The following is a 12,603-nucleotide window of genomic DNA, read 5'->3' as shown; positions in this document are numbered from 1 at the left end:
TTATTTATAACCAACAAGAAGATATTGTAAGTAATATTTGCTGAAATTGCATCACGTTTTCTTTGCCAATGGACCATAACAGATTACACACCTGACACAAAAGGATATATTTGTCAGAGGATTGTATTTTGAATGTACAATTAGTCAACACGATGATTTTAGAAGCGTTAACTATCAAATAATATTGAGAAGGTTTTAAACATTACTCACTGAGGAATCCATATTTTAAAACCACCTTTATAAAGAAAGAATCAAATAATGAATTAGTCGAGAGCTAAGGGTATTAAAGCTAACAGTAAGTATGATTGTCTGGATAAGTGAACTATTTAAGTGATCACCAATTTTTCATCTCACTTCCCCTCCGCGAGACATGAAATTAGTGCCAATCACTTTCATGGACATTAGCTCTTTTCAGGACAATACGCGCTTCTTGATCGACCGTTCTTTCTAACTTTAAGCAGTTTCTACCGCGAACATTTCTTCTTGTCATGCAGCTGGAAGTTCAAGATCAACGAGTGTTATCGACGACGCTGAACAATATCGAAACCACGGATAAATGGTCTTTGGTATTACTGCTTTTTTCCTCAGAAACTTTACAGATTTCTAGTTTAAGCAATCCTCTTTGAAAGTGATGGTATATTGTAAAGTGGCACCCGAGTTTATAGAGCAGTATCCAAAAATTTCATTTTATTCTCGTATCGTAACCAAGTGTTGATATCTCTGACCATATTCAAGGCATTTGCATTAATCTCAGACATGCCTCAATCGTCTTTGGACGTCATTCAATGACTGAGTAACATTAGCTGGCTAATTAGTGGTTGACTTAAAAATTAAAACAAGACATGTCAGAAATATCATATGATCATTACATTATGGTGAGCCTGGGAGAGAAATCAACTGCCCTCAGCAAAGCAACCCAGATGTGTAACTATAGCGCGTGAGTGCATCAAAAAATAAGGGGGAGGGGAGGGGCGGGAATGAAGCACTTGAAAGAATATCACCCCTTTCTTTGCCAGAGTGATTAAAGTAACAATTTTTGAAATGAAAAAAATCTACTCTACTACACTTAATATATTTTGAGCTTTAAGGAAAGGAAATTAGTTGCTTTTCGGACGCCATCAAGAAAAGAAAAATATCCTTTTCAATTAGTATTTAACGCATTAAATGTCACAGATATCTAACGTGAACTGTATTGAGTAACATTAAGGATGCAAATGCAATAAAGTGATATTCTCCTAATTATTTTTTTCCGTTGATTCATGCAGTTCTAACTTTTTTTGTTGATTTGGTATGTTTTTGATACTTTGAGACAACATTCGATGCTCACCAAAATATTGAAACCCGCACCGTAAATCGATTCTTCCCTGATGGGTGAGGTGGGGAGTAGATGGTTTTCAGGGGGAACGGAAGAAGGATCAGTCGTCGCTAATAAAGTATAAAACTGGACTTAATAATATTGGCTGCAAATTTTCTGCAAATGAATGGGTTTTCTTAAAAATATTACGGAGCCCTATAAGGGGCTGGGGGGGGGGGGAGTGTAAAATCCTAAAACTCTGCCCCTTCCCCAAAGGAAACAAATCAACAAACGCTGTCCCTGATAGATTTGATTCTTCTTTATTTAGACCTTGATTTTACTCGATAGTAAAGTACAGCTTGATTATTCAATCAGCGAAAACTAGTAATGCGTTTAATTCTTAAAGCCGTGTCTGTCAACCCTTTTCCTCTCCATTATCAGTTTTCAATCTCGTACCCAGGGCTTTTCACTTCCTAGAAAATCTGGAGAAGCACCGGGAATGACTTTACGGATTCTTTTTACGCAAACGTCATGTTGACAAAGTTTCTCAAGGAACTCAAAGTGACAAGCTTTGTCGGGTGGGTAGAATTTGATAGTTATAGCTTTTCCTTCCTCACTAAACGGAGAAGACAAATTTTATGCTGGTAGACATTCCAAATCCTGCCAAAAATAAGCACTCATACTCAATTATTCAAACTCTGTAATCCCGTACAAACTTTTGCCATTTTTTTTATAGTTTTCAAAACTTTTTTTAGCTCAATGAATTTGTACACAAACCGCTGCCTCGGTTCCACTCCTCTCCTGTTTCATGGTGAAGCAGGCGCAGATAATGTTCGGAGTGAGATTGTGACTTAGATCGTTAAGTTTTTGACGTCATTGTTAATATTCGCTAAAGTTCTGTTTTCTGGGTTGAAGAATTTCTCCAAATGCCAAGAAAATTTTTTTTGTAGAAACTTTGCTTTTCTTCATCAAGGGAAATATTTGAGTGGGACAGAAACTGAAACTGGAGAATAAGTTTCAAATTTGATTTAATCAGTTTTGAATGTCTGGACAAATATTTGATTTCTGTGATAAGATATAGTGCACGTTTTGTATTTTAGACAGTTTTTACTCACTCGATTGTTCAATATTTTTCTGAATAACTCTCGACTATGCGATGACAGGGGAAAAATCTCAATGGTTGAATATAACGAAAACTATAATTAACATTACCACACTCAGTATTTTTAAGTAGAGTTTTAAAGCTGATTATAATGTGTTTTGAAACTAGATTTAAACTCGGCGAGTTAAGCCATCACACGTTTTAGATCTTAATGGTTGTGATAATATTATAGCTGACTAAATTTTTTATTAAAAGAGCGACACCCGTGACATTCCGGTTATTAAATGTTTTAGAGGAAATTTTCTCAGATTTGATGGTTTTTTAGTTTTGTGAACGTCTTTCGAGCGACAATTTTCTCTTCCGCGTGCGCACTTTCATCGAAAAGCTTAGCGAACACATCTTTATTTGAGCCAACGTTACGACGTGAAAAGGGGTAGAAAAACCTTACGGCCATGGGTGCGGTTTCTGCCTCTTTTTTGGGACCTGTTTTCCCTATTAAGAAGGTCACGATTCAGAGGAAATGATTTTTTACCGACACAAAATGACACCTTTTATAGAAAGTGCTTCTCGTCGGCGAAGCCAAAAAGCAGATTTTCAGTATCGATTATAAAAAAGTTTGGTTTGTGATTTACTCTTGAACTTCCATCTGTTTCTATTCGTCTAAAACGGCCTTTTTTTGAAGTTTACCACCTCTTCTCAACCGAAATTTTCCCTTGAGTGCCGCCAAACAGCGGAAACGTTAACTCCTCACAGATTCAACAAAGACTGAGATGATCAAAGAGTGACCAGGAAAGTTGCGGTACAATGTGTACGTAGTAAGCTCGCCTGACAGAAAGTCTTCAGACAGCTTATATCATTACAGAAAAAACAAAGTGTAACGTTTGTTCACAGACTGGTTGACTCGTCTCACCTTGCTGATTTCGTTTTTCCTCGAGGTTTCCCTTCTGAATACTTGAACTAGGTTTTCCTCTACTTTGGTCACATTACCTCTTTATAGGTCACAATAAATATTTTATTTTTTCTTTTACTATGAGAATCGATTTACCCTCGAAAAAAAAGATGTCATTTTACGCTAGTGGTCCTTTACCTCTCTACGATGACCTTTTTCTCTGTCTTCAAACTGGCCGCTGGAATGAGTTTCTGCTGCCCGCTCTTTATTATCACTTGACAAAGCGTTCAACCGTTTGCGCGTGTGCGGATATTTCGTTTTCAAGCTGTCAAAGTCAATGGTAAATTACTGGGGTAACAAAGTATCCGTAGTTGAATAAACTTCGTGTTCAAAAAATCTGTATTTTTCCTTTGTCAAACTTTTGTTGTTTTCTGTCATTGACTCAATTCTTTCCTTACATTTTGCGTCAGACAGGTTGCTTTGTATCCTCTACTTTACCATTTTGCGCGGGGAATTTCCAGCCAAAATTGTTCCACTTGTGTGTTTCAAAAGAGATTAACTGTTTCCGTGCACAGTATCCCCGTTTAGGTATGTTTTTTTCCTTCTCTTTTCTTTTCTTTTCTTTTCCTTTTTTTTTTTTTTTTTGGGGGGGGGGGAGGGGGAGGAAGACTTAAAAAAAGAGCTAACATGTCCTGTCAGTGTTTTGGAAAGCTCAGTTTTTAGTTTTTTTACCCATGGGTCAATTCTCTGTTGACCTTCGCTTTTAGACCGTTGTTTGTGGAGATCGAAAAGTACGCTTTACGTCGAGCGATAGCATAGACGGTTGAATATACATGTCAAAAGTAATTTGTGAAAGAAGATGGTGTCGAATACACTCAAATGTAGAGGAAAGGCGACAAAAAAGTTTCGTCTGGTTCTTCTTTACCTTGGGGTAGCACCGACGAGGGGTAGTTTTTGTTTGCTGGTACTCCACAAGCACTAAATGGAGCAATTTTTTGTAAATATCTTGCCACTGATGAGATGATTGCTGACATTCTAACGAGGCCTTTCCCTAAGCACCGCTTCGAGAAACTAATCTTCAGGTCGTGAAGCTACGTTTTAATTATCTAATTTAGATGGACCTACATACAAACATAATACACTCTGAAGGAAAGTGGCAAAAAATTCTTTTTACTTGATCGCCTCTACATTTTTGTTGCCACCTCTATGTTACCATCCTTTAGCAAGTTTTTCTTTATTTTAAGCGTGAAATTCAATTATAAAGAAAAGAACACATTTAATACGTATACGTGCAAAGCATTTCAGCCATTTGCCAGTGATCACGGGGTAATGTACACTACAGTCCCGATCTTTCAGTCTAATTCTCGAGTATATGATCTATTCCTTTCACCATTTATCTATTTCCTCTCTCTTTAGAAGTCACAGGCTCGCATTGTTTCCATGAGATAATGATATTCTTCGTCCTCTTTTGAGAATCCCGCCATAACCCTATCAAGCCGCTGAAACAATTCATACCCTCCTTTCTCTAATTTCCGAAGATGAGAGTTAGCGACATCCTCTTGAAATCGAACTTTCTTCCTTTTTTTACCTTTGCAGTGTTCGTCATGGCTCATTCTTCCCAGTGTTTTCAAGAATTTGCTAATTCCATGGAAAAATGATTTTCCTCTTGAGTATTTCGGCTGTTTTTCTCCTGGTTCTTGCCCCGTTTTTTCCCTCAAAGCTTTGATGGCCTCACTGATTTGGTCAAAGTTGATTTTTGAACTCTTCTTGGAATCAGGGGTAATACTTCTATCTACTGCTTTTTTCTCTCCCGTGTTTGATGCTTGGGAGACTTTCAGCTGTCGCAGTCTACTGCTAACAGAATCGAAAAATGTGTTCCGTTCTTTTGAGCCTTTGCAACGAACCTCATCAACGAGCTCGTGCAACTCACTTTCGTTCGCGGTATCCTTTGCATCCAGAAGTGCATCGTTTATTACGCCGATAAAAAAGTTCATGCAGATAATTGTTAGGGTGAAAAGAATAGCAAAGACGAATATCTTAGCGTATGTGCTGTTTACCTCTGCTAATTCACTGATTGGTCTGGCTTTCACTCTTCCAAGAGTCAGTTCGAGTTGGAAATAAGCTGCTTTTAGCACTGAGGAGTAGCGCTCAGATCCAGTGCCAAACATCAATACACCGGCGTGAAGAAATGCCACGAAGAGAATCAATAGGACAATGCTAAAGGATGAAAGAGATTGTGCAGATATCGTCAATGCTTTGGAGAATACAGCAACATGTTTATTGAAGCGAATGACTCGCAAGAGTCTTGCAGTGACGATAAACATCAGGATTCCAAGTACAACATTTTCTGCTTCATGCCAAATGATAGCCTTTTTGAAACTTATATTTGCATAACTGTTTTCTTTTAACCTTGCCCATGTTGAAGAGACTATGATTTGTCGTTTTATGTACAAAACCACGGCCAACACGGAGAAAACAACCTGGGACATCTCCACCCAATTCCACACGGACTGGAAATACCGGGAACGGTGATTGTAAAGCTTGAAGCATTCTCTTCCCAAAAACAGCAGAACGGATACAGCATATAGTAAAATGCAAATCAAATAGAACTGATATGAAGCTGTGTTTGTAGGATCAAGAGAAAGAATGTCAGTTTGTACCAAAGCTTCTTTGAGTCCTGATGCCTCAACTTCGTAAAAGTATGTGGCAACACCTAAAATATTCACCGACGGGTTAAACACGGAAAAATGTGCCAGAACCGCCCGGGTTTGCCTGTCAAGCCAACCGTTGTTTTGCAAAGTAGTTACGGCTTTGAACCCCGTATGGTTCTTGTACCCGAGGTCTGCTACAAATCCTCCTCCACGATAAAATGAGAACTGTCCCCACTCTGACCCGCTATCACTTTCTTCCGCATTTTGATATCGCCATGGCTTCGGGCAAAGTCGAAATAAATCTGCGTCTCTTGTAGAGTTGTCGACAAACCTCCAGCCTGGTTCATAGAAAGCGGTCTTGTCTTCGTTTGTTTCCGAATATCCTTCGCAACATTCCTGGAAAGTTGTCTTCATGTATTTTAACACGTTGCATGATGCTGTAAGTTTAATAAAAAAAGGGACATTTATTATTAAGTTTGTTTTGGAACTAATTCAATCTACAGGTATAGCACATCTCCCATATTCTTTATCGTGTAGGAAAATTTAGTTAAAAACCGGATATTAACTTGTGCCCGTTTTTTCTCTTTAAAAGGTGTATACAAAATAAAGTAGAATATCAAAATCTTGACAACGTATGCCTAAAACTTTGACAGAAAAAAAAATTATATTTTCTAGGCGTCTCCTTGAGGGTGAGTTAGACTTAAAAGTAAATAATAGAAAGGACTTACTCGATTTCACTCTCAGTTGCCTTAATCGAGCCATCCCGACGAGAAGAGAGCGTTTATTACCAATGTACATTGTTTTTTTCTCTTCCTGACCGTTGTACCATCTACCGGAAAACACTCCAGGAATGAAAACTTTCCGCAGCCAGCTCCAGTACTTCCTGTCATCTGCCATCTGAGTTCAATGAAAATTAATACGTTACTTACAATTGTGACTACACCAATCGTTGGGTAATATCAGTCTTTTAACGATTTCTCCAAACACAATAAATGTTACTCACATTGTTAAAATTGGGCAGTCCATCTCGGATTGATCTGGTCATTAAGTAGCGATGGTCATTTCTGTTTCCATAGCACACTACCATTAGCAAGAAAACGAAAACCAAGTAGATACCCAACTCTGTGAAGTAACGTGACAGGTTCTGTTTCTTGGCCTGGCGTTTCCTCATCTTTTCTACTTCCGCTAATTTCAACGTCCACAGCCTTTGTTTTGAGCAGCCGCTTTCAACTTGATTAGAGTCTTCACATGCAGGTACCGTTGATCTCTTCGCCTTCATCTTGATAATGGCCGCCAAAACTACAGCTGTAAAGAACACTTTAACTGGTTCCATGATTGTGACATCTTGAGCAAAGGAGATAAGCATTGAGGACAGCCACTGCTCACTGACACTCTTTTCCCAAATCAGGCTATAGAAGATTGTAAACGTAGCAGAAATAGCACAAGAACCGAAAAACAAGAACCAGGCGATACCTTTGATTAAACTAGCTTTATAGCAAGGACTGTTGTTACTCGAGGACTTTTTGGATGCTTTTTTAAATAAAAGCACTATTGGTATGTTTATTGGTGCCACAATGAGCGCACTTTCAATACCAGTAACTACTTGTCTCCACGAGAATTTCAGCGGTCCAACTTGAATAGGTTGTTCATATTTGCCCTGGAGCTCATAAAACATCGCGTTTGCAAACATGGATGTCAAAAGCACTGAAAGGCAGCAAGAAACCCGCTGTACTCTTGCAAAGTGACTTCTCTTTGGTTTGGCAGCAACTGACACCCAGATATGTAGCTCCGTAAGCCCTCTCCGCCAGCGTTTTGCAACCTCACTGGCAAAGTCCATTTGAGATACCGTTGCTTGAAACATTCGCTCGATACGCCCGTCTCCGCGCTCAAGAGCAAACCACTGACTGACCATAAATTTCCAAGACTGATTGGATTGTACGTCCCGAATGAAAATTTCCTCTAAAAACCACGAAGGACTATCACCAAAGTTGTTATGACCAATCTTTACTTCTCGAATCACACCAAGAGATTTGTTAACATACAGTACAAACATGGCCGAGTTACCACGAGAGAAGAACAAGTCAATTGAACCAGTCTCTTCTTGGCTGAGCTGAAGAATGCCACTCCTTCCGTCAGAACCGTAAATCTCCATAGCAACTTGAGCTGTTGTGCCTGAGTATATCCAGACTCCTGTAGTTATTACTATCTCGTATCCATATGTACTCTCTGGAGAGGATGGCAAATGGACTGGTAAAACGTTCTTAAGAAAAATGATAATACCATTAATGAATCGGTGATTTACTTTTTTTTTTACTTTTCCCTTACTTAAAGATCAATATATATATATATATATATATATATATATATATATATATATATATATATATTGTTGATATTAAAAAACTTCGAAAATTTAAATGATTATTGTGATTTCTTCCAAGTTTGCTGATCAGTTTTTTTTAGGATACTTAGAAAAATATGAATTCTGCAAGTTTTCAAAGCGTATTAAGTTCTACATAATACAAAATATGTTCAGAAGTTACAATTTTAGAGTCTTCTATGTCTGTCTTCCTGACAATAACAAGCACAATCACGTAACTTAAGAAAACCAACGCCACCGCCAAAATAACTGTGATATTTCCAGATTCTGGCAACTTTTGAATCTGCACTTGAACCTTGTCGAAGTCGATAGGATTCGGTTTAACCAGAAGACTTCCCCCGAAGGATGTCAGGTGATCGCAGCTGCAGTTAATAAATCTGTCCAATGCTCTTAAAATCTGGAATTGTCCAGAGAGAAAATCACTGTTTCGGTTCTCAGTGCTAATGATGCGTCTTGTCCATTCAAAGGTATTCAAAGGTCGTGATTAGCTATGAGAATAATTTTATTTTTTACGATGGAAGACTACACACGGGCTCGACAAAGTTTTGTCTTCTAGATTTTCAGTTGCCAAATAAGCGAAGATGATCACAATGGAGCACTCATTTTTCCACAATTACGTGAAACCCACGAATTCTCTGAAAAGTGTCTGAACTAATTCCACATTATAAAAATTATTCGATAATGTTAACACTTTACACCGACTCACCCGACAGCCTTTTGTTACCCACATCTCAACTTTCGCTGACCAGTATACACAGCTACCAAAGGTCACCCTCAGAGTATAGTTCTGATCGGTTTTGGAATCACAAGCTGGTGTCACAGATGCAGTTTTACTCATGGGTAGGGTAGGTGGGGGATCTTTGACTTCGACACAAGAGCGCTTTTGCCGTCCAGCTGTAAAACACGATCTTTTCTTCCTCCTGTGTGGGGTGGTCGTGGTGGCATTATAGTTTTTTACGCCCAGAAAGTATTTTCCAGGATGCCTGGCCAATGTTGCTATTGGGGTAGGTGGGTTCGACGAGCATTCTGGTTGTCTCTCCTTTTTGTCATGCGCACTTGCAGTCCAAACGCACTGTCCATTTTGAGAGATTGTGGCATTGAGATCGTAGTTTTGAGTCGTTGGCCGTTGACCAAATCGCAAGTAAACAAACAGAAGTACAGCTGGCTCTTGGGGTTTGACTTCTATCTGTATCAGAGTGTTTTCGTATTTGACAGTTATCTCGTGGAAACGTAAATCGTCATCCGTCGTGAAGTACCATAGCTCCTTGGGCATTGTACGAGGTTTTGATGGAATAACGATAACAATGTCTTCTGGTAGACTTGACACTTCCAAGAGCTCGCTTTTATTGTCCTTTAAGTCCAGAAATAGAACCTCAGAGTCGACTCGCTCGTTGGTGCTGTCCCAGGTGTAGGGGTTGAATGACATTGATAGCATCTGCAATAAGAATAAATCAAAACTTTTTGTTGACTTTGAGGAATTGAGGATTAAGAGACATGATAATTATCGCTAACTGACCATACTTATGGAAGCCAAACGAGAAAAAGAGTTCAGGATGCCTAACAAAGACTGTACCTTCCAATGCGTTTGGTCTTGGGTTATCAGACTTTCCGAAGTCACCCACGACTAAATCGATTTTGACATGCGCTCGTTTCTTATTTTGATGTAGTCCCTTACCTGGGTGTCGACAAAACTTGTTCTGTTCCTTCCTGTGACAGGCCATGGTGGTAAAATGAAGCTGCCACTTCCACCCTTTATCTGCAGCCCTGCAAGTCTATTCGGGCTATGTCGCCCTAATGTCATGTTCAATTGACTCGTGGAGATCGATATCATGTTTTCACCTGGGACTCTTAGGGCTAACAATGCGTCTGCAACTTTTCCCAGCACTTTTAGGGCAGTATTAGCAGACCTCTCACCCTGTAAAGTGCAACGAAACATCGCGAGCAAACAAGTAAAAATAACAAAAAGAAGCAAAGCTAGACTAACAAAAAGAGCTTAGCAGGGATAATTACAAAAAAGAATTAATTTTTTGAGGCACTTGTAAGGTTTGCGACGACCTATTGTAAGTAGCGATAATGGCAACTTTATCACGTAATTTGACAGCAGCACCAGCTTGACACGCAATGTGTCAGTTAAAAATGAGGGAAGCCGACTCAAGTGCAGCCTGAAGTTTTATATGTAACTAGATTTCGCTGTGAGACTACAACAGCTAACAAAATACCTGCTCTTGGAAGCTTAAGATGGAATCTATTGAAGCCATCTGTGCGGATATCTTTAGCACACTTCGAAGACACCAAACTAAGTTTTCTGCTGATTGAGTGACTAAAGACATATCAGCAACGTCCTTCAACTGGACGATAGACCTTAAGAAGGTCGTTTGCGAATCGACAGCCGATAACGACAGTTCCTGAAAGTGCGTTATGAACAAACAGGGAATTATTTGCTGCTCAGCACAGTACATTTCTATTTCTAGGAGCCCGGGTTTAGAGAGGTATCGTCGCCTTTAAAACATTTTTGTTTAGGTAAAGGAATTCTAAAACGCCTTTTGGCATTTTTTCTCAAACAATTTTAGCCTGTGCATGATAAAACTAAATCAAGACAACCGACAGTGCTGTAGAACTCCAGCTCATGAAAAAAGCAATCAATAATTTTTATGTCAATTGTGGCAATTTTATATCCCTCTACATATGTGTCATTCTTTATGATAAACGATCGATCTTATTTTACCTACCAATGACTCGGGAGAGACTTTTTCTAAGACTTGAAGGGCAGAACCAATCACGGAGGAGCTTTGAAGCAGGTCTGCAGTGTTGTTTACCTTCACTGACGTAATAGTTTTGATCACAAAGTCTACAACCTTGAAATGCAATGAAGTTCAATCGCATATATGTTAATGCAAGAACCTTCTAGCATGCGAATATACGACAGCACAGGTACACAAACATAAACGTCTACACGAATACTGGAATGCATGAGTACACTACTATACGAGTACATGAGTGCACGAATACATGAATAAGTTAGTTCACATAAATACTATTTATCACATAAACTGCAGTGTTATACAGGGATTCCCGGCCCTGAGAAAAGCCGTAATAACACACGTGAAAAAATATCGTATTTTTAACGTGTGTTGATAAAGCCAATCAGCTGCTGACACGTCACTCGCCTTTGGCGCCACTCGGTCTGGTTGATGAATTAAAGGCGAAGCCTTCACGATTCTCAATTTAAGTTGTTTGTCGGAGCTTTCTCGAATTATGGCGGCTAAAACACTAAAAATCCGCATTGCTGACAGACAGTGAGGTTGAAACTTTCTTAGAAGGGGAAGAAAACCAATATACTAAAAGAAAAACTGAAAGCTACATATTCAGTGGCTTTGGTGTTAGCATTTCTCCCGGCTGAGGATGAAAATCGACAACTGGAAGATTTGCCACTAGCCGATTTTGGCCGTTTACCTGAAAGACCTCTTCTGTCGGTAATGACAAAGTCAATAACTGAGAATTTTGTAAATTGAAAATTACGACCATTGTTTTTTTTTTAATCATGATTCAACGCATTTTCCATCTTAGGAGCTAGGGCCAACGTAGTCTACGATTATTATTCGGGGAATGTCGATTCATTTATTTTAATTCATAAATGAAGTCGGCTTTTCTTCTCAGTAAAGAGCTATTGTGTTTGTATGATAAACAAAGTAATTCATGGTTACTTGTAGATATGGAATTTCTCTTCTCGTGTTCAACTCGACATCTCACTCTTTCGCTGCGCTCACTCGTGAGCTATCGAGTTAAAAGCTCCTAGAAAAATTCCATATCTACGGGAGCATGTATTATTCTCTGTGTATTATTTGTAGTCTACTCAGTGCAGTTGGATTATAAAAGTCATTAGTACCACAATACATTAACACACGTATGTGCAAATACTTGGATACGCAGAGATATCATGATGCTACCACACGAATAGTGCGTCCATGAGATATAAAACATTTGTAATTGCATTTACCTTGATTTTCTTCTCCAAATTCATCTTGGTTTCTTGTGTAACAATTTGAAGGACAGAGTTTGCTAATTGTGCCGCTTTTCCCAAGTCTCCTTTTCTGATGACTTCCTGGATCATGGCCTCCAGGCTTGTGATTTCATCTGGTCTTAGACTCTGGGAAGGTTTAATCTACAGAAAGAACATTGGTCACTATTGGATAATTTACATGTTTAGAAAAAGTTTGCTTTTTTACCCTCCGATGGCTAGCTGTCAAAAAATGACGAAATTATGTCAACAAAATTTTCCACCTACAT

General features: G+C 38.9%; 1 protein-coding gene across 1 annotated transcript; it reads right to left on the bottom strand.

Annotated features, from left to right (window-relative positions):
• Positions 1-4,697: 4,697 nt before the first annotated feature.
• On the bottom strand, positions 4,698-7,848 carry LOC149052048 (polycystin-1-like protein 2). Its single transcript, XM_089188067.1, has 3 exons — positions 6,922-7,848; positions 6,665-6,815; positions 4,698-6,373 (listed from the first exon to the last, which is right to left on the bottom strand). Exons 1-3 carry the CDS (start codon positions 7,846-7,848, stop codon positions 4,698-4,700), a joined length of 2,754 nt encoding a protein of 917 aa, XP_089044193.1.
• Between the last annotated feature and the right edge of the window lie 4,755 nt (positions 7,849-12,603).

This window comes from Pocillopora damicornis, chromosome 1 (assembly GCF_964200805.1).
Source record: "Pocillopora damicornis chromosome 1, jaPocDami1.2, whole genome shotgun sequence".
In the NCBI taxonomy this organism is placed as follows: domain Eukaryota; kingdom Metazoa; phylum Cnidaria; class Anthozoa; order Scleractinia; family Pocilloporidae; genus Pocillopora; species Pocillopora damicornis.
The sequence above is the reverse complement of the archived record's forward strand: the minus strand, read 5'-3'. Positions and strand labels throughout refer to the sequence as shown.